The sequence below is a fragment of the Salvelinus sp. IW2-2015 genome, linkage group LG19 (assembly GCF_002910315.2).
Source record: "Salvelinus sp. IW2-2015 linkage group LG19, ASM291031v2, whole genome shotgun sequence".
Taxonomy (NCBI): domain Eukaryota; kingdom Metazoa; phylum Chordata; class Actinopteri; order Salmoniformes; family Salmonidae; genus Salvelinus; species Salvelinus sp. IW2-2015.
Window position 1 is genome coordinate 34,123,789 of NC_036859.1, and position 18,807 is coordinate 34,142,595.

Below are 18,807 nucleotides of genomic sequence, written 5' to 3' on the forward strand. Positions count from 1 at the left end.
TGTATTAAACTGCAAGTTCGACCAATTTCAGTCCCCTTGTTTAGGGGGGGGGGGGGGTCTGGTCTGGGGTCCTCCCCCGGGATCATTTTTACGTAGGAGGACTGGTGACTTTTTATAAAGGACATTCTACTCAAATTAATAAAAATTATGCTGACACCATCTAAATTATAATTTCCACCTCCAGAAATGGTCCAAATAACATTAGTAAAAAAAATATTTACATTATTTTAACATACTGGAAATAGCCTACGCATGGTCTAAATTATCAGATGTTGCTTATTGCTAATAGCACAACACCTGTATCCCAACTGGTTAAGCAGTGGCTATAAAATGTACAAGGACAAACCCCATGCTAAAGCCTATCTGCATTAACCCCATTGGACACAATTGTTATGATTCAAAATTATTAGTATTTTATTATGATTATATAAATAATTATCCACTCAAACATTTATTACAAAGTAAATATATTTCATAGAACAGACATGCTTCTGTCTGTATTAGGCTATCCCCCCCACTCGATTTGCTCTCTGGGCCCACCGGGAAGGCGGGGTTTGTACCTTCAGACATGAAGTGGTTCAAAATGGTAACAGCTGGCCTTCCCGGCACGCAAGGCAGCTGAATCAGGTCACCTACCACCAACAGCCAAGGACCCCAATTTTTTTTGCGGCTTTATCGTTTAWTTTTTTATTTTTTTAAATGTTTGGCAATCGAATAGGAAAACAAGTGACCGGTTTGTGACCACTACTCTAGAAAGCTGAGTGAAGTTCAAACTCGTGTTTCTCTCCGTGGGCTGATATATTTCTTCTGCGAGGCAGTCCTAGGGGAGGCTACTGCTTAGAGGGAACATTGAGTACAGGGCATGCAGGCCAGCCCATTAACAACGTTCTCCATTCAACCAATAAAGAGAGGACTTTGAATCACACACCATGTTATGAGTCCAGCGTGACAACATGGTGTGCAGGGTTTCATTCCAGCCCAGCACCAAAACTTACTTTCTGGACCACGGTTGGTGGTGACCACTGAAATAGGAGTTTTGAATGACTTGTAAAGCCGTCTCTACGAAGGCCTACTTTAAACACGTCGTTTTCATTTGATCTACTTTGGTGCTGCTAGATACAGACCTGGTCTGGGGACGGGCTGCAGGGCTGGTGTCTGGGCCTTCCTGGCAGACGCTCCCTCCTGAAACACAAACACACTGGTCAAGCTGCAGCTAGGACTGGCACAGTATAACCAACGGTTACGGATGAAGACCGTCATGAAAATAAAATAAACATGAAATCTGTCCCGGTACCCCCTGTATATAGCCTTGTTATGGCTATTTAATTGTGTAACAAATAAAAACTAGAGTAAGATTTTTTTTTGCAACATACCCAAATCTAACTACCTGTAGCTAAGGACCTAAAGCAAGGATATGCATATTATTGATACTATTTGAAAAGAAAACATTGAAGTTTGTGGAAATGTGACATTAATGTAGGAGAATATAACACAGATGTGGTAAAAGATAAAAAACATGCATTATTTATTCCATCTTTGAAATGCAAGAGAAAGGCCATACTTTCAGATAGGAGTCTAGGTGTAATATAGATTTTGGCCAGCAGATGGAGGCAGTGTGCAAAGTTTCAGACTGATCCAGTGAAGCATTACATTACTGCAAAATATTTTGTATCAAGTCTGCCAGGAGTTTTTCCAAATGTGCCGAATTGGTTAATTGATACATTTAAGTACATAACTATAGAGAACATACCAAAATGATATGGTAATAAAAAATGTAAGTAGACACTCCCAGGAATGTCATACATGATGGATCATTAGTTTATACACTAACTTCCACACATCTAGAAAACTATGGTACATTTTTATCTCTGGGACCCTCAGGATGACAAATCAGAGCAAGATTACTGAATGTAAGTACATTATTTACCTTCAGAGGTGAATGTATCAAATAAAAWTTTATTAGTCACATGCGCCAAATACAACTGGTGTAGACCTTAGTGAAATGAGCCCCTAACCAACAAAACAGTTWAAAAAATTCAGACAAGAATAAGAAATAAAAGTAACAAATAATTAAAGAGCAGCAGTAAAATGACAAAAGCGAGACTATATGGGGGTGTACCGGTACAGAGTCAGTGTGGGGMACCGGTTAGTTGAGGTAATATGTACATGCAGGTAGAGTTATTAAAGTGACTATGCATAGATAACAGAGCAGCAGCAGTGTAAAAGAGAGGGGGCAAGGCAAATAGTCTGGATAGCCATTTGATTAGGTGTTCAGGATTCTTATGGCTTGGGGGTAGAAGCTGTTTAGAAACCTCTTGGACATAGACTTGGTGCTCAGGTACCACTTGCCGTGCGGTAGCAGAGAGAACAGTCTATGACTAGGGTGGCTGGAGTCTGACAATTCTTAGGGCCTTGCTGACACCGCCTGGTATAGAGATCCTGGATGGCAGGAAGCTTGCCCCAGTGATGTGCTGGGCCGTTCGCACTACCCTCTAGTGCCTTGCGGTCGTAGGCCGAGCAGTTGCCATGCCAGGCAGTGATGYAWCCAAATTAGGATGCTCTCGATGGTGTAGCTGTAGAAACTTTAGAGGATCTGAGGACCCATGCCAAATCTTCTCAGTCTTCTGGGGAATAGGCTTTGTCGTGCCCTCTTCACAAATGTCTTGGTGTGCTTGGACCATGTTTGTTTGTTGGTGATGTGGACACCAAGGAATTTGAAGCTCTCAACCTGCTCCACTACATCCTCGTCAATAAGAATGGGGGCGTGCTTGGTCCTCTTTCTCCTGTAGTCCACAATAATTTCCTTTGTCTTGATCACGTTGAGGGAGAGGTTGTTGTCCTGGCACCACACGGTAAGGTCTCTGACCTCCCTATAGGCTAGTTCGTTGTTGTCGGTGATCAGGCCTACCACCATTGTGTCATCGGCAAACTTAATGGTGTTGGAGTTGTGCAGTCATGAGTGAACAGGGAGTACAGGAGTGGACTGAACACGCACCCCTGAGGGGACCCTGTGTTGAGGATCAGCGTGGTGGATGTGTTGTTACCTACCCTTACCCCCTGGGGGCGGCCCATCAGGAAGTCCAGGATCCAGTTGCAGAGGGAGGTATTTAGTCCCRGGGTCCTCAGCTTATTGATGAGCTTGGAGGGCACAATGGTGTTGAAGGCTGAACTGTACTCAATGAATAGCATTCTCACATAGGTGTTCCTTTCAAAGCCTTTCAAAGCACTTCATGGCTACAGACGTGAGTACTATGGGTCGGTAGTCATTTAGGCAGGTTACCTTAGTGTCCTTGGGCACAGGCACTATGGTGGTCTGCTTAAAACATGTTGGTATTACAGACTGACAGGTTGAAAATGTCAGACACTTGCCAGTTGGTCAGCGCATGTTCGCATTACACGTCCTAGCCACCGTGCTTCTACACCTGCATTGCTTGCTGTTTGGGGTTTTAGGCTGGGTTTCTGTACAGCACTTCGAGATATTAGCTGATGTACAAAGGGCTATATAAAATAAATTTGCCTCAAAGCGAGCATAGAAGTAGTTTAGCTCGTCTGGTAGGCTCGTGTCACTGGGCAGCTCTCGGCTGTACTTCCCTTTGTAGTCTGTAATGGTTTGCAAACCCTGCCACATCTGACGAGCATCAGAGCTGGTGTATTACGATTCGATCTTAGTCCTGTATTGATGCTTTGCCTGTTTGATGGTTTGTTGGAGGGCATAGCGGGATTTCTTACAAGCTTCTGGGTTAGATTCCCGCTCCTTGAAAGCGGCAGCTCTAGCCTTTAGCTCAGTCTGGATGTTGCCTGTAATCCATGGCTTCTGGTATGTACGTACGGTCACTGTGGGGACGACGTCATTGATGCACTTATTGATGAAGCCAATGACTGATGTGGTGCACTCCTCAATGCCATCGGAGGAATCCCGGAACATATTCCAGTCTGTGCTAGCAAAACAGTCCTGCAGCTTAGCATCTGCTTCATCTGACCACTTTCTTATTGACCGAGTCACCGGTGCTTCCTGCTTTAATTTTTGCTTGTAAGCAGGAATCAGAAGGATAGAATTATGGTCAGATTTGCCAAATGGAGGGCGAGCTTTGTTGGCGTGGAGTAAAGGTGGTCCAGAGTTTTTTCCCCCCCTCTGGTTGCACAGGTGACATGCTGATAGAAATGTAGTAAAACGGATTTAAGTTGCCATGCACCAAGACCCCGGCTACTAGGAGCGCCGCCTCTGGGTGAGCTGTGATAAGTTTGTTGTGCACTCTCAAACAATTGCATGGTATTTTTTCACTGTAACAGCTACTGTTAATTGGAAACTGCAGTTAGATTAACAAGAATTTACGCTTTCTGCCCATATAAGACAGTTGGCTGTTGAATACAACGTCATTCTAGTCACATTAGCAACAACCATCCTGGTTTAGGGACACCCATCCCGTAGAGGTTAAGGGCTTGTAAGTAAGCATTTCACATGAGTCTCCACTGGTTGTATTCGGCGCATGTGACAAAGGGGGGAAAAAAGGTTAAAAACAGTTGACTGACGATGGGACGGCCTGACATTCCTGCGGTTGAGTGTTTCTGCGGATATATGGACTCTTAACTTCACTAGGGTAAGGGGCAGCATTCGGAATTTTGGATGAAAAGCATGCCCAAATTAACCTGCCTGCTACTCAGCCATAAAAGCTTGAATACGTAGATAATTTGTAGATTTGGATAGAAAACACTATGAAGTTTCTAAAACTGTTTGAATGATGTCTGTGAGTATAACAGAACTCATATGGCAGGCAAAAACCTGAGAAAAAAATCCAACCAGGAAGTGGGAAATCTGAGGTTTGTAGTTTTTCAAGTCATTGACTATCGAATATAGTGTCTATGGGGTCATATTGTACTTCCTAAGGCTTCCACTAGATGTCAGTCTTTCAAACCTTGTTTGATGCTTCTACTGTGACAGAGGGGGGAATGGGAGCTGAATGAGTCAGAAGTCTGCCAGAGTGGCATGCGCTGATCACGCGCTCTCACGTGAGAGTTAGCTTGCGTTCCATTGCATTTCTACAGACAAAAGGAATTCTCCGGTTGGAACATTATTGAAGATTTATGATAAAAACAGCCTAAAGATTGATTCTATACTTCGTTTGACATGTTTCTACGAACTGTAATATGACTTTCCGTCTGAACTTTCGCCTGGAATTGCCCGCGCCTCCTGAGTTTGGATTGTGTACTAAAACGCACAAACAAAAAGGAGGTATTTGGACATAAATGGACTTTATCGAACAAATAAAACATTTGTGGAACTGGGATTCCTGGGAGTGCATTCTGATGAAGATCAAAAAGGTAAGTGAATATTTATAATGCTATTTCTGGCTTCTGTTGACTCCACAACATGCCGGATATCTGTATGGCTTGGTGTCTGAGCGCTGTACTCAGATTATTGCAGGGTGTGCTTTTTCTGAAATCTGACACAGCGGTTGCATTAAGGAGAAGTGGATCTAAAATTCCATGCATAAGTTGYATCTTTTAGCAATGTTTGAGTATTTCTGTAAATTGATGTGGCTCTCTGCAAAATCACCGGATGTTTTAGAACTACTGAACATAACGTGCCAATGTAAACAGATTTTTTTTTATATAAATATGAACTTTACCGAACAAAACATACATGTATTGTGTAACATGAAGTCCTATGAGTGTYATCTGATGATCAAAGGTTAGTGATTCATTTTATCTCTTTTTCTGCTTTTTGTGACTCCTCTCTTTGGCTGGAAAAATGGCTGTATTTCTGTGACTTGGCGCTGACCTAACAATCGTTTGGTGTGCTTTCGTCGTAAAGCCTTTTTGAAATCGGACACTGTGGCTGGATTTACAACAAGTGTATCTTTAAAATGGTATAAAATACTTGTATGTTTGAGTAATTTTAATTATGGGATTTCTGTTGTTTTGAATTTTGCACCCTGCAGTTTCACTGGCTGTTGAGGTGGGAAGCTGGCGTCCCACATACCCTAGTGAGGTTAACACCCCCCCCATCCCCCCACCACAATGCAGCAGCACACATAGAAGTAGAATGAATAGAACCCTGTCCTTTTAACTAGTAAACTCATGGATACACTAAATCAAGTATGGGTAGGTGCAGCCCAATATGGAGCACAGAGTATGGGCGAGTCGAAAGGAGTGGGTGTATGGAAAGCCAATCAGCTAATTGTGCAGATTTGCTGCCACTCAAGACCTTTGTGTGGCTGATTGGGCTGCACGACGAGTCGATAAGTCGGCGACCAGTGCACCGTCCTGCTGTGGGGGCATTTTTTATTAAACCTTACTAATGCTTTTGTACTAAAATATCCATCTTTAAGCATAGGCATTGGGCTTAAGTTTGTTAAATAAACTAAAAGATAGAAAAGTGTGTGTGCGCATTAACAGAGGCCTGTTCTAACTGTTCTGTGTGTGTGTGTAGAAATACCCCATGATGTCTGAGAGCTTAGCCAAGACAGAAACTGACCGGTCCCTCTTAAGATAACTGGAGACAGAGTAAAGGTTATATCCTGCAAAACAGTGATAAAGCTGTTGTTCTGTTCGGAGCCCGTTTCTGGGAAAAAGGTTCATCCTGTGTAACTAGTAGACCAATACATCTGGGCCGACAATCAAAAGCACTAGTTTGACCAACTTGGGGGAACCGTTGAGCTACTGATAGAGGAAGTATGAAGTTTCTCAACCTTTTTTCCCCTTACACAAACATACATAGGGCCACGTGTCTTGCAGATTCTTGCATGGGGTAGCTTGACTATATAAATGATCCTGTACTCTTTGTACAGCAGGCTCTCACTCCATTTCACCTGCGTGAAATATGACCAGCCTCATAATAATACATTTTTTAATTAAAAGTAATACCTTGATTAATACCTTCATTATTAGGTAAAAAGGTAGAATTTCCACCACACTTCCGTCCTGCTTCCTATTGGGTATCAAGGTCGTGTTGCTGGCGGTAGCTAACGTGGCAATTTCCCACCCCTCCCTCATATGATTTTATTTAAAGTAGGACAGCAGCCTAAACAAATAATATTGATAACCATCTAGATGTTACCTTGATACRTACAGTCTACTAGTCAATGGGGAGGACACAGTGCCCTTCGCTCCCGCTTGACAAGCACTTACTGTCCAGCAACTGCGTGGGAAGTAGCTACCTAGTAGCCAATAGTCAGTCTCAGTAAGTGGCAACAGTACACCCAATTATTTGTGTAAAACTAAGGCCGGACAAAGTCGAATTACGGTTTAACGGATGCCCCGCCTTAAATCCACACATATATATATATATATGCGGTGGCAATATATGCAGAGCTTTGTTTATAATGCACTGTCCGCTCACCCTTGAGGCTTTCCCCAAGTTGATGCGCAAGAGACCAAACAAATGTTCCGGCCTCGGCTTGGACAGTGAAACACACATGTTCACACCTGCAGGCGACGTGCAGATGTTTCATTTCTCGCCCATGTCGTCATGGCTGAAGCCAGTGCAAATTCCTACTGTGTGTGTACAAGTTAAACGTGGGACGTCACTCATAAAACACAGTTGGTTAAATTCATGTTTAATGCATCATTTTCAGATCTATTAGAAGCGATTAATAGACGCAACACCATTGAAACAATTGCCTGGCCAGAGAGCAAGGCATTCATCAGCAAAGACACAGTGCAAGCGGATAGTATTTTGGACAACCAAACTGAAGTCAAAATGATTGATGAAATTGAAGTGTGTCAGCTGTATGGTGATTTGCGACTCATAACTTACATTTTTCCATTACTACCAGTAATAGTAGACCAACCGATAACRCCAAGACGGAACGCATGAGGTGAAGATAAGCCGGCAAGAACAGCTGGCATGTCGAGGAAAATACATCGCCAGTGGCATGCACACACCTCGTGTAGATCAGCAGCTCCACAATGATGTGATCGCATGTCTCCAAGGTGGGGGGGGGGGTTTATGTGGCAGCCAGACGAGACAAATTAGAGGCCGCGGTGAGCAAAATTACTGGGCTCGAATTTAGTCACGCTTGCTCCATATAGAGTGATGCCTCTAATTGTGCATGTTATTTAAAAATATATTTTATTTTGATGATTGGCTATACTCTGGCTGAATTTATGTATTTTTTCCCAATGCTCCAATAATTTGGCAGACCTAACTTGATTGACCCTCTTTCTACAAGGCCTAGTCTATGAGAGGCCTAATCATATTTGTAAGAATATTTTGTTAACGGCTATAGAGATGTATTCAGGTAATGAACTCAATATGCATCAACATTTTAATTGATTACAATTATTTGTCAATCATTCTTGAATTAGATTTGTATTATTTTATTATAGTGTTCTCTATTACCCTACACATCAAAATCACGAGATTGGATTGCACACAAAAAAAAGAAGTAAAAATCAGGAATAACGAAACTGTCACAAGTTACACTTTCCATTGTGTTTCCCTTCTCATTGTTATAACACTGACATCAGCATTCTTTTAGAAAAAAAGTGTAGCTTTTCTCATGGAATAATATAACTCTTGAAGCTCACATTAGGTCTTAGAGCCTGCACAAGCACATAGGACAATGTAGTAAAGTACTGTTATTCCTTATCCACTTTATGTTCATATATAGACACACACATACAGTTGAAGTTTATATACATCTCAGGTTTGTAGGCCTCCTTGCTCGCACTCTTTTTCAGTTCTGCCAACAAATTTTCTATAGGATTGAGGTCAGGGCCACTCCAATACCTTCACTGTGTGGTCCTTAAGCCATTTTGCCACAACTTTGGAAGTATGCTTGGGGTCATTTTCCATTTGGAAGACCCATTTGCGACCAAGCTTTAACTTCCCGACTGATTGAGATGTTGCTTCAATATATCCACAATTTTCCCCCCTCGTGATGCCATCCATTTTGTGAAGTGCACCAGTCCCTCCTGCAGCAAAGCACCCCGACAACATGATGCTGCCACTCCCGTGCTTCATGGTTGGGGTGGTGTTCTTCAGCTTGCTAGCATAACCCCTTTTCCTCCAAACAGATGGTCATTATGGCCAAACAGTTCCATTTTTGTTTCATCAGACCAGAGGATATTTCTCCAAAAAGTATGATCTTTGTACCCATTTTCAGTTGCAAACCGTAGTCGGGCTTTTTTTAATGGTGGTTTTGGAGCTGTGCCTTCTTCCTTGCCGAGTAGCCTTTCAGGTTGTGTCGATATAGGACTCGTTTTACTGTGGATATAGATACTTTTGTACCCGTTTTCTCCAGCATCTTTACAAGGTCCTTTGCTGTTGTTCTGGGATTGAGATGCACTTTTCGCACCACAGTGCGTTCATCTCTAGGAGACAGAACGCGTCTCCTTCCTGAGCGGTATGACGGCTGCATGGTCCCATGGTGTTTATACTGGCATACTATTGTTTGTACAGATGTACGTTGTACCTTCAGGCGTTTGGAAATTGCTCCCAAGGATGAACCAGACTTGTGGAGGTCTACAATTAGTTCTGAGGTCTTGGCTGATTTCTTTTGATTTTCCCATGATGTCAAGCAAAGAGGCACAGAGTTTGAAGGTAGGCCTTGAAATACATCCACAGGTACACCTATTGACTCAACTGATGTCAATTAGCCTATCAGAAGCTTCTAAAGCCATGACATCCTTTTCTGGAATTTTCCAAGCTGTTTAAAAGGCACAGTCAACTTAGTGTATGTAAACTTCTGACCCACTGGAATTGTGATACAGTGAATTATAAGTGAAATAATCTGTCTCAACAATTATTGGGAAAATGACTTGTCATGCAAAGTAGATGTCCTAACCGACTTGCCAAAACTAGTTTGTTAACTTGCTACGGCTAGACGTTCCGSTAGCGGAACAACGACAACATCCGGTGAAATTGCAGAGCGCGAAATTCAAATTAAATTATAAATATTTAACTTTCATAAAATCACATGTGCAATACATCAAAATAACCGACGTGTCAGATTTCGTAAAGGCTTTACGGCAAAAGCAAACCATGCGATTATCTGAGGACAGCGCCCCAGCATACAAATGCATGACAAACATATTTCAACCAGGGAGGTGTGACACGAAAGTCAGAAATAACGATATAATTCATGCCTTACCTTTGAAGATCTTCTGTTGGCACTCCAAAATGTCCCAGAAACATCACAAAWGGTAATTTTGTTCGATAAATTCCTTCTTTATATCCCCAAAATGTGCATTTATTTGGCGTGTTTGATTCAGAAAAACACCGGTTCCAACTCACCCAACATGACTACAAATTATCTAATATAATAAGTTGTTTGAAATCCAAAGATTTCAAACAACTTTCCTAACCCAACCTTGGGTATCCTAAAATGTAAATAATCGACCAAATTTAAGATGGAATATACTGTGTTCAATAGCGGATAAAATCAAYAAGCTCCAGGTCGTGCGCAACAAACAATAGAGTCCACTTGGCTTGACACTCACAATGAACAGCCCTACTTCATTTCTCAAAAGAAAAACATCAAACTATTTCTAAAGACTGTTGACATCTAGTGGAAGCCATAGGAACTGCAACCAGGTGCCTCAAATATTGGTTCCCATAGAAAGCAAATTGAAAACAGTGACCTCCATTTTTTCCCCCTGGATGGTTTGTCCTCAGGGTTTCGCATGCCAAATAAGTTCTGTTATACTCAGACATTATTTTAACAGTTTTAGAAACTTGAGTGTTTTCTATCCAAATCTACCAATTATATCCACACTTTAGCTTCTGGGCCTGAGTAACAGGCAGTTTACTTTGGGCACACTTTTCATCCGGATGTGAAAATAGTGCCCCCTAGCCCGAAGAGGTTTTAACAATAAACTTGAGGAGTGGTTGAAAAACAAGTTCTAATGACTACAACCTAAGTGTATGTAAACTTACGACTAACTGTACATACACATAATTTTGCTCGCTCGCTTCACTTTTCTGGGGGGGGGGGGAATCATTCAAACAGTGAATCAATTGTCTGGCCTAACACAGTAGTGCAATGTACGGTAGTTGAGTCAGTCTGACTGAGGTAATAAACGAAAGGGAAACAGCACTACACACCCATCCTGTTTGCCATATTGGGCTGCAGCTATACACTTCTCCAAACAATGGCTGGTATTGTGACGCAATAATTTCCATGGTAACATATTGTTCATTCAAATGATAACAAATAAGGCTCATGCAATGAAATAAAAACATTTGTAATGTTAGTTTAGTTTAAATCAACTAAAAACAATGGACAGACTTCCTGCTTTGCTCCTATGGGTACAAGATCCAACTCGACATACTGGCAGAAAGAAGGTAAGTTCCATCCAACTCATGGTCTCTAACATTCATTAGGGATGTGCAGCTTTCCCTTTCAAGATGATTGAATTACCCATCTAGATACATGGGCTCCAATACCTTTAAATTTGAAACGATTCAGTTTGAACAGAGGAAAGAATCGATGCACTAACATCTGTTGCATAAAACCATAAATTCTCCATTCTAAATTATAATCTGCTGCTGGGCTTCTACGAGCTGGATCTGTTCGATCTGACATGTGTGTGTGTGTGGGCTGCTATTTTAGCCTGAAAACACCACAACCGGACCCGCCATATTCCACCCCCACTAGAAGCTTCTCACATCCCTCTCGGACACAGAAACCTGAAGGGGAAAGAATTGAGAGATAAAGCCAGGGTGGCAGGGTGAAATAGCATTTTGTTGTGTTCCAGCGAGAACACGCTAGTTACAATTGTCACTCTGGTAAAGGGTGGAAAAAAGGCATTTAGCGTAAGGTTTGGAGTCCCTACAAATGCTCTGGAGAAGATCAACTATTGAGAGATTGGCTACATTTTATTTAACTAGGCAAGTCAGTTAAGAACACATTTACGACGAGACACACCACAACACTACATAGAAACATAAGACAACATGCCTTGGGAGAGGAGCACTGCAACCCTCCCCTCAAATTCTTTCACCCTCCATTGGGGGAGTAGGAATTAATAGTTCAGAAACCCTCCCCCTCTTTTAGAGCCATGGGTAGTGTGTGAGACGTGGAGCATACTAATCACAAAGCCTGCAGCTGTCTATCAGACCGTACAGAGAAAATAGCCCTGCCCCCTCAGTATCACCCCCCAGAGAGAGAGAAGGAAAGAGGAAGCGCGAGGGCAGAAAAGATTAGAGCAGTGAGACAGATGCAGAGTGCCTGAGAGAACCAGAGACGTACAGAGAAAAGAACAGGCAGGTATACATTCATCCCGCATTCTGCCTAGCAACGTCGCAAGGGAGCGACTGGAGTGGAGTGCAGAGTACGGGACAACTTTGCCAAGCTCAGCAGCGGTACCGGTGATCTGCTGGATCTCATCTCTACGGCAACACTGAACCCGAGAGTGCATTGCTGGTGCTCCAAACACACAGTGTTCCCATGTGAGTAATATTGAACTGAAACCAACGGAGGGACGGTTCTGCGTATGGGCATGTTTGCAGTAAGAGGAATAACTGAGAAAACATTGCAGAGGAACGACGGCGTCCAAACCTGAGGACCGGATCCATAGAAGCAGTGGCCGCGTGATTGGGCCAACCACCCAGTGGGAGAAGAGCAGCGATATAAGTGTAACTGTGCGACGGTGATGAGAGCCAAGGTGTGTTGTGGGAAGGGAGAAGAGGATATAGATAAACCTTTCAATCTAGGGGCAGCACTGGGCAGAGGCATGGGGAGGTTGTTTCACCCTGAGAGATGTGCAAAACAATCCCTCCGTCCTCCTCCGAAACGACTTGCACTGGGAACAGGTATGTCTTCTAGTCCGACATGCTCAATTCCAGCACAAACACAGCTGACAAATACTCACACGTCACTCTTCAACAACATAGTTGTCGTAAAAACTGCCAAATACAGTTTCTGGCTTGTTTTTGTCTAGAACATATTGGTGTGTAAGTGTTTCTTTGTGTTCCTGAGGATGTTTCCATGAGGGCTTAACATTGGGCTTTTCAGCGCACGCACAAAACAACACTTTGTCTGGGGGGGGGGGTCTTAAGAGGGCAGCATGTAATCCAGTCGAATGCGAGAGAACCCACACCACTCCTGGGGTCTACTGGCACAAAAAGGGCAAATGGAGCATTGCTTTTACAGCAATCTAAACCAAACCTACTTAATGCCGGAGCAAAGTTTTCCTAAAAATGTCAGTCAGCTTGAGTTGTTGTGCCAAATGTGACCACTTCCCATCTCAGTATGAATTCCTCCAATTGTCAGAGAAGCTCACCATCTAGTCCACCCACCTATAGGTGTTCACCTTAAAAAAAAAAAAAGATGCTTCACAAGGAGATACACAAATAACACTGCAATATCAAACTGAGTCCTTTTGTCCTCATCTCCAAACAAGTACTTTTCCCAAGCAGCTTTATCAATGCCTCCAGTGTACGTGGTATACAGCAGATCAGAATAGTCTCTCTCTAAAGGAATAGTCGTTGACTGTTGACAATTGACAGATGAGTTCCTACACGAACCTCGTTAGTCATCTCTGACCTGACCAGAGATCTGCTCAGAATGATAAACACGTAGCCGTCTCCCAACTGCTCTTATCTTCATCACGAAAAACAATTGATGCTAACTCGTCAGTAAGTGACAAAATCAGTCGCAGTGTAGAGTTTCATACGATACACAATTCAACCGCAGCATAGGTGTAAAAACAACTGTACTGGATCTCCAACTCTGTCAGACCAAAGACCAGCCCGTTTGACACTTTGCCAGTTTTACACAGTATGAATGACAGTTCCCTGCTTTCTGAGAGAGCTGTTGGTGAGACTCATTAGCCAGTCTAATCTCTAAAATGACATGCTAAAACAGGGCTCATAAGCTTTGAAGAGCTGATTACACTTCTCACAATTAATAATTAATTAGTAGATTAAGTGTTATGGTCGAGACACCAATACAAATCGCTCAGGTCACCCCACACCAAGTGTTTGATGGTTTCAGCTTGGGTGTTAACAATCAGTTACAATTATACAGCAAATAGAAATCAAACTGGATGGACATCAGAAATAGAGGATGGCCAGGTCTAAAAACAAAATATAACTGTAGTAAAATGTTGTATGTAAAATGTATAAAGTATGTATAAGCTGGAAGTAGAAGCATAAGTGTTATTGTTTGTCGTGTTTGCGGGAAATTATAAAAGGAAAATATATATATTTTAAAATGTATGTAGGTACGTACGTACACTACCGTTCAAAAAAAAGCCATGACATTCTTTTCTGGAATTTTCCACGCTGTTTAAAGGCACAGTCAACTTAGTGTATGTAAACTTCTGACCCACTGGAATTGTGATACAGTGAATTATAAGTGAAATAATCTGTCTAAACAATTGTTGGAAAAATTACTTGTGTTATGCACAAAGTAGATGTCCTAACCAACTTGCCAAAACTATAGTTTGTTAACAAGAAATTTGTGGAGTGGTTGAAAAACGAGTTAATGACTCCAATCTAAGTGTATGTAAACTTCCGACTTCAACTGTAGATATTCCATTAAAAATCAGCTGTTTCCAGCTACAATAGTAATTTACAGCATTAACGTCTACACTGTATTTCTGATCAATTTGATGTTATTTTAAAAGTGGACAAAAAGTGCTTTTCTTTCAAAAACAAGGACATTTCTAACTGACTCCAAACTTTTGAACAGTAGTGCATGTATAAAAAAATATATATTTACCAGAAAAATATATGGGGGATTGGAAATGCAGACAATTACATTGATGGAAGCTACAATCTGCAATATTAAAGCTGATCTACCTCATATATATATATATATATATATATATATATATATATATAAATAACTTGTTTTTCTCCTAGATAAAGCCTCTGTTGAAGACTGCACTTCGTCTCAGAGCATGAAGCTGGTTGAAACATACAGGCAGGACTGACATCTGACCAGCAATTTAAAGTGACTTGAATGGAAGTACAGCATGCACCACCCCAGGTGTAGTTCCCTTAGGAACTCCCGACACGTCACCCTGTCATCGGCAATAAAGGTTTGTTCGCACACGACAAGCACCTGACCGGGTGTCGCCGCTGTCCAAGTGAGGTGGTGCACACAGCCACCATGCAGTGGAGGCGGCGCTACTGCTGCACTCACGTCGCCAGGCTCCTGTCTCTCCTCTCCTTGCTGGTGGTCCTGGTCATCTTGCGTCATCAGGACTGGCTGCCGGGCATCAAGGGCCCAACATTGCGGAGGGAGAACCCAGTGGCTTACACTGAGGGAGGACTACACGCCATAGACAAAGGAAATCACAGCTCCTCACAGATTCAATGGAGGAATGCACCGGTTCCCCCTGCACCTCCGAAAATGAATGCCAACCTCAGTTCCCCTCAGGGGGACTCCTCTCCGCAGCAGGTTACGGGACTGGAGAGCTCGCTGGCGACTAATGCTAGCTTGAGCGGAGAGGTCGGGCTAGGGGGCCTGCTGACATCGGAACCCTACCCTTACATCATCAACGAGCACAACAAGTGCCGGGAGGGCGACCCAGAACCCTTACTGGTGCTGCTGATAGCCACGGAGGCCCAGCAGGTGGAGGCCAGGGAGGCCATCCGGCAAACATGGGGAAATGAGAGTGTGGTCCCAGGCCTTGTCCGGCTCTTCTTGCTGGGCGTGAAGAAGGGTGAGGTGGGCCGCCTGCAGCAGAGCAGCCTGGAGGCAGAGAGCAGGAGGCACCATGACATCATCCAGCAGGACTTCATGGACACGTACAACAACCTGACCATCAAAACCCTGATGGGCATGCACTGGGTGGCCGCGCACTGCCCGGGCGCCAATTACGTCATGAAGACAGACAGTGACATGTTTGTCAACACCGAGTATCTCGTCCACAAGCTGCTCCGGCCCAAAAATCAGCCCAAACGTGACTATTTCACAGGCTACCTGATGAAGGGCTATGCGCCCAACAGGAATAAGAACAGCAAGTGGTACATGTCCCCTGAGCTGTATCCAAGCGAGAGGTACCCCACCTTCTGCTCAGGAACTGGCTACGTGTTCTCGGGGGACCTGGCGGGGAAGATCTACAGGGCTTCTCTAGGCATTCGCAGGCTGCATCTGGAGGACGTCTACATGGGCATCTGCCTGGCCAAGCTACGGATCGAACCCACACCGCCACCCAATGAGTTCCTGTTCAACCACTGGCGAGTGTCCTACTCCAGCTGCAAGTACAGCCACCTTATCACCTCCCACCAGTTTCACCCCAACGAACTGCTCAAGTACTGGCACCACCTGCAGCGCAACAAGCACAACGCCTGCATCAACGCATCCAACGACTAGATGGGCAGGTTTCACCAGAGACTGCATGGGTACAGCCTATTTGGTGAGAGGATCAAGGGTGATGTTAGATCATGGCCTGTGCAGGAGTCACTGGCAAGATGTAACCGATTAAAGCACGTTTTTGGACAAACTATTGGTTGAGGACAGTCTTTTTTGTTTTTTAATGGCACTCCAGTTCATATTTTTTTGTTTAATATATTAATTGAAAATAAATGTATGCGTCGGTATAGAGAGGAAGACCTGAATTAAAGCCGCTACACAAACAGCGCGATGGAGCGTCATATACAGGCCGTTCCAACATTTAAGCCACACAAAGTACATAGAACTACGTGTGAAAATTATGCTCCATCGCTGTGTTTGCGAGAAGGGCCCATTATATTTGAACAGGGGATGTTAGATGCACTATTGTAAAGTGGTTGTTCCACTGGATATCATAAGGTGAATGCACCAATTTGTAAGTCGCTCTGGATAAGAGCGTCTGCTAAATGACTTAAATGTAAAYGTAATAGATACTGATAAATCTTAGACTGTATTGGTGGACTGTCACGGTCTGGTATACATTTTGTTCAACTTGGGTTTAAATAATGCCTCCCCCCCTTTTTTTTTTATGTCGGGTTTCAAAGAGCCTTCAAGGGTACTTAAATTACTCCCCCAAAAGATCTTTGGGCATACTTGAGCAGTGGTAAAACCACTTCTAGTGGTATCAAAAAACAAAAGGAACATTGAATCATTTCACAAGTAGCAGTTGACATGCAGGAAGAATGAAAGATATGATATGTGCAAGAGTAGAGCATGTGGTTGAGAGAGGAAACAGATSTGGGTGGTACACAGAGCATAAAATTATCACCTGTCAAATGCGAGTAGATTGAGGTATTGGAAGGGTAAGAATGTATTTCACCAGCCACATTAGCAGGTGGTCAATTTGCAGGGCTCTACAGTGCGAGCATTACATATGCGAATAACAAGTCAAAAGTCAAGTATAAGCACATGTGCAAGTTAGAAAAATACTCTGCAGTATGTGTTTAAGTATTTCTGCTCTTTTGTTTCATAGCTACTAATAGATAATACTACACCTCACACAGCAACACTGCCTGGCAGGGGAGCTGAGCTCACAGTGAAGTACTGAGAATCATTTTTGGAGGTGCTGCGAACAGGTATTTACTCAAAAGTCTACAAAGTGAGACTTTGTCCTTGTGTTTCTTCGCTATTTACATTGTTTTGTTTACAAGCTTGGTTGTTTTTCAACATTAGTTCTAGTCTGCTGCTTCAACAAAGCGAAGATCCATTGCTCAGATCCCAAATCTCACAGAAACACGCGACAGGAGTCGAGTGTCCCCATTACCACAGTAACCTCCGGTCTCTGATCATTTGCATTAAATTGAGCAATATACCACATTACTTCTTAACAATTCATGTATTGTTTTAGAAACATTACAAAGCATGGTCATCCTTATTTATTAAATTGTATTTTTATGTAATTATGTCCCCAAAAATGTTTTGGGCTGGCATTTTTTCTTTTTTATAAAAATAATGTTATGTAGAGGTGCGGACTAAATAAACTATAAAAATAGAGTCACACACTATATAAACTCCCAGTAATTTATTGGGTAAATCACCAATGTTTTGGCATCACTGTGCCTCCTTCAGGGTCACCCTTCAACGATGGGGTTGTTCGATTCCTGCATGGACTAAACATCCTGAATATATGTTAAACTACAAGATGCCTAGGGTAGCAGAAGACGAAAGGATGAGCTTACCGTCACAGACTTCAGGGTCATGCCGTGGTATGTTCCCATGGTGTCAATCTTGAAACCCTCCGTTTCTAAGGACACAATTAGTTAATCAATAATGCATCTTACTTTTCATTAAAAAAAATAGGTAACATTTTTTGGTGCATCTTCATTTGTTCATTACTGTGTAAGGAAATGAAATGGATAACACTAAAATATATATTTACGTTACAAAGTAAAGCACCATCTACGAACATATACATCGCATGCGTACGTGACTAGAGACACAAACTTTCATTCAGGTCAGCTAAAAATAATACACACACACACCAAATGTTACTATTCATGGCCATATTTACAAAGCAGCACACGTCACATAACAATATGTGCCCTGGTCCCACTCACTAGAGCTGGGAGGATATGGGCAAAAATCCATATCACGATAAATGGCATGCATTGATGCAATAACAATAAATAGATAATCAATTTTATAACATTCATGTGCACCACACTTCTCTTGAAACTACTAACTAGTTTGATTGTAGCCATCAATTGTCCCATTAACAATCAAATATAGCAGCAAACTTAATTTAAAAACATCACATTTCTCTAGTATAGGCTACTTATCATAATGAACGATAATCAGTCAAATGCCTGCGATAAGTGATMATTTTCAGTTTATCATCCCAGCTCTACCACTCACCCTCTTTTCCTTTGAATCTCTCCTGATCGTATCGGTTATAAGCAGCTGGGACAGGCTGTTTGTTGCTAATGGACTGGTCCTTGAGGGGAGATAAGAGGTTACA

General features: G+C 42.6%; 2 protein-coding genes across 2 annotated transcripts in view; one reads left to right on the plus strand and one right to left on the minus strand.

Annotated features, from left to right (window-relative positions):
* The window catches only part of cdc73 (cell division cycle 73, Paf1/RNA polymerase II complex component, homolog (S. cerevisiae)), a 34,652-nt gene that overhangs the window by 8,160 nt on the left and 7,685 nt on the right, over positions 1 to 18,807 (minus strand). Inside the window, exons 9-11 of the mRNA XM_024009410.2 lie at positions 18,705 to 18,783; positions 18,029 to 18,093; positions 1,125 to 1,182 (exon numbers count right to left, since the gene is read on the minus strand). Coding sequence (XP_023865178.1) covers positions 1,125 to 1,182; positions 18,029 to 18,093; positions 18,705 to 18,783 — 202 coding nt within the window. The remainder of the gene's footprint in view (positions 1 to 1,124; positions 1,183 to 18,028; positions 18,094 to 18,704; positions 18,784 to 18,807) is intronic.
* LOC111979117 (beta-1,3-galactosyltransferase 2) lies at positions 12,482 to 16,520 on the plus strand. The gene is made up of 2 exons (XM_024009411.2): positions 12,482 to 12,757; positions 14,813 to 16,520. Exon 2 carries the CDS (start codon positions 15,063 to 15,065, stop codon positions 16,269 to 16,271), a length of 1,209 nt encoding a protein of 402 aa, XP_023865179.1. The 5' UTR covers positions 12,482 to 12,757; positions 14,813 to 15,062; the 3' UTR covers positions 16,272 to 16,520.

Bases quoted from the DNA above. Each gene is read 5' to 3' on its own strand.
- LOC111979117 (XM_024009411.2), top strand. From the start codon at position 15,063: ATGCAGTGGAGGCGGCGCTACTGCTGCACTCACGTCGCCAGGCTCCTG.